Here is a 3,709-nt window from a genome sequence, read left to right as displayed (position 1 = left end):
ATATCAGAGAGTTGCCACTGGGCTACAAGCGTCTCAACATTGATCCTATCAGACATCAACCTAGTGAATTACAAATCAAACTTAAAGAGCAGTAATTAGAAACATCTTGACAACAACTCTTCGTAATAAGTCTGAGACTTTGGGGACAGACATGCGCCTCATTTTCCCAATATCTCACTCCCTTCAGGTGGTAAGTCGTGATCAAGTTTGCTTGGAACGCTGCTCACAACTGTTTTCTCTCGGTTGGGGAGATCTTCAGGATATCCATTCACTTGTGGGAGTAGGCTGGTGCCTTCCAGGTTCTTATGTGATTGCTCTTTTAGCTCGCGGATCTCTTCAAGTCTCTGGTTTAGGTCGTACTAATTCTGGCGAAGAGTGACTTCTAGCTGCTTGGTGCGGCTTTGCTCATCCTTCAGCTCTTTCTTGTAAGCTTCTAGTAGGCTTTGGAGTTTCTTGGTTTGTTCTATGTGATTGAGCTCCGCCTTGCTAGCCCGATATTGAGTCTCGGCTAATTGTTTCTTTTTGGCTGTCAAACTGGCATAAGTCCCTTTGAGTGTGTCACCCACTTTGATTCTTTTGAATACCTCTGTTTGCACCTCGTCATCTGCTTGACGCACTTTATCTCTCTTCTGATTCAGATTGAACTTCAAAGTTTCTTTCTCCAAGGAGATCTTACCAAGCCTAGATTTGAGATCAACATTCTCTTTCTCTAGGGTCTTAATAGCCTTTTTCAATTCTTCGACTTCAGAATTTTGATGGATTACTGGCTCAAGAGGCTTGACGTTCAGGGACGGTTCAGGCGGGAACAACAACAAAATCTCACTAACTTTGTCTTTGACCCATCTGGTGTAAGCTTCCTTGGGAACACAATTCTTCTTACCCATTTCTGCTCTTCCTTGAGGACAAATTTCTCCCCAAGCCTTGATAATCCTCTTGACTAGTTCTGGCTCATCGACCCCTTCATATAAGACGAAACCTTCCACACTCTTGAGATTAGGCTTGTCCACCATAGAGTATCCCAATTGTTATAGTGCTAACCTCGGATTATAGTTTATTCCCCCTTTTGTACCAAGAAGAGGTACATTAGGTAAATCACCACAGTTGAGGATAAGCTTGATAATGTTGTAGATTCGAGAATACCAAGAGATGTCTTCGGCGTTCAAAGACATGATCCGCTGGGACCATTTTAGGTTATCTTTGTTCTCAATAAAAGAGCCTTTACTGGGTAGATGCGAAATAAACCATCTATACAGCAAAGGGGTACAGCAAACAATGGTTCCCTTCTTCTTTTGGGTCCTCACATGGATGGAGTAGTAAGTATCAGCAAGAAGAATAGGAATAGGATTCTGAGTTAGGAAGATGTGAATAGCAGCCAAATCTACGAATTCTTCCATATTTAGAAACAATACGATCCCATAGATTAGTAGAGCTAGATTGGTGTTGAAGGTCGTCCAACTCCCAGCTTCGGCGAAGGCAATAGCTTTGTCAACTAGAAACTTTGAGGTGAAGCCATGAATTCCACCCTTAGGTTTCAAGTTCAATTCCACTTCCTTCCTCCATATGTGGAGAGCTTCAGCAAGGTCTTTATATTTGGGAAGTTCCTTAGTGCGAACATAAGGCACTTTGTTCTTGATCCTAATACCTATAATATGTGAATACTCTTCCAATGTAGGTGCCAACTGGTAATCTTGGAATGTAAAGCATCTTAGCGGAGGATCGTAGAATTGCACTAGAGTGTGCACATCAGTGATGTTGACTTCGGTGTTCAGGATGCCTAAAAGGTTGTCATAGGACGTCTTGAAGTCATCTTTGTGTCCCAGATCTAGATATGCCCCAAGTCCTCTCAAGACAACCAATTGAGGTTCCATGAACTTGTAATTGTGAATGTTCTTTCACTCGGGATTCATGTTTCTCTTTGAATGCTAAGTCAACAAACTGGACTCTTGGATTCCTGGAAAAGAAATGCATATGCAAGCCAAAAACGACTCCAATTGTAGGAAAATCAAGTTGTTAGGGAATATCAACCAAAGGATACCTAGCTCATCAAGTATCTAAAAATGGTATGTGACTTTTTAGAACACTTCAAAACATTTGAGATAATATATGTGCCAAGGGAGAAGAATTTCAAAGCGAACCTTCTTTCCAAGCTCTCTAGCTCAAAGAACACGGGGTAGAAATGCACTATAATTCAGAAAAATCTCATCCCCCCTAGTATTTATGCGGGCAAGATAAATGCCTTTGAAGTCACCCAAACTATTAGTTGGATGATGCCTAGCATATGCTATTTGCAATCAAATGAACTACCACATGATGAGTTAGAGGAAAAAAGAATCCCACAAGCGTGTAGCAGAGTACATTGTGATTTCAGGGAGACTCTACAAAGTGATGTCAGAAAGACTCTACAAAATGGGATGGGCTTCCTCTATGCTAAGGTGCATAGGGGAACATGAAATCTCCATATTCCTCACTGAAGCACATCAAGGGGAATATGGCAGTCACATTAGAGGACGAGCCCTAGCCTACAAGCTGCTAAGGGAAGACTATTATTTCCCCACCCTAATGAAGGACATCATGGAATTTGTCATGAAATGTGAAAATATCCAGAGGCACACTAACCTTCATCATGCATTAGCTGAGCTCTTTGGTTCTGTCACAACACCCTTACCATTATACCAATGGGGCGTGGACATTCTAGGCCATTTCCCCTAACACATTGCCATCTAAAGTTTCTGATTTTTGGAGTGGACTACTTCATAGGGTAGAATCAGTAAACAAGGTGATATTAAAAGGGATAAAAAATGAGATAGATGATGACAAAGAACTCTGGGATGAACAACTTCACGAAGTGTTATGGTCATATAATATGGTCCCTTATTCAACCACCATGAACCATGGTGTATGGAGCGAACGTCATTCCTCTTGTTGAAATTGATAGACCCTTTTGGCGATGCTCTTAATTCAACGCGTAGGAAAATGAAGTGAGGCTTTCCATATTCAAGAGTTTGCTACCAAGCAAAGGACATCCTGAAGGTACAACACCAAAGTGGTGCGAAGGGAAATGCAAGAAGGCGACCTCATATTGATATACGTCATCACCCCCTCTCAGCAAGGGAAACTACAATCAAACCGGGAAGGGTCGTATCGCATATGCAAGAAGCTACCCCACGGAGCCTCATGCTTGAGAAGTTATATTTTAAACTCATTACCAAAAATTGAATTCGGTTAACTTAAGATATTACCATAGTTAATTGTTTGTTGAAAAGGTGAGTTACATGCTAGTGTATGAATCTCTTTGAAAAATCTTTATTGTTATTTTAAATAAGTTTACTTTGTTCCACAGTCGACTTAAATGTTGTACTTCTATATGAGGATCCTTTCTAACTTAAAAAGGAAATATAAGAGATGGACTTCCACAAGAAGATCCTTGCCACCTTAAAAAGGCAATATAAAATGTGGACTTCCACAGGAAGATCCTTTTCGCCTTAAAAGGGAAATAAGAATGATGGATCACATTGAAAAAAATCCTTGTTTCCCTCAGGGGAAACATAAATATTTCTCCTATGATACATCCCCCACATAAACCACTAAACTAAAATCACATCTGAGGGACTCGACTAAAGTCTCACCTGAGAAACTTAACTAAAGTCTCGCCTAAGGGACTTAACTAAATTTTTTCTTAAGGGACTCAACTTAAGTTTCTCACGAGGGA

At 40.7% G+C, this 3,709-nt stretch overlaps 1 protein-coding gene across 1 annotated transcript; it reads right to left on the bottom strand.

Moving 5' to 3' along the window:
• Positions 1-1,025: 1,025 nt before the first annotated feature.
• On the bottom strand, positions 1,026-1,868 carry LOC127122518 (uncharacterized). Its single transcript, XM_051052838.1, has one exon. It carries the CDS (start codon positions 1,866-1,868, stop codon positions 1,026-1,028), a length of 843 nt encoding a protein of 280 aa, XP_050908795.1.
• Between the last annotated feature and the right edge of the window lie 1,841 nt (positions 1,869-3,709).

This window comes from Lathyrus oleraceus, chromosome 2 (assembly GCF_024323335.1).
Source record: "Lathyrus oleraceus cultivar Zhongwan6 chromosome 2, CAAS_Psat_ZW6_1.0, whole genome shotgun sequence".
Lineage (NCBI taxonomy): Eukaryota > Viridiplantae > Streptophyta > Magnoliopsida > Fabales > Fabaceae > Lathyrus > Lathyrus oleraceus.
The sequence above is the reverse complement of the archived record's forward strand: the minus strand, read 5'-3'. Positions and strand labels throughout refer to the sequence as shown.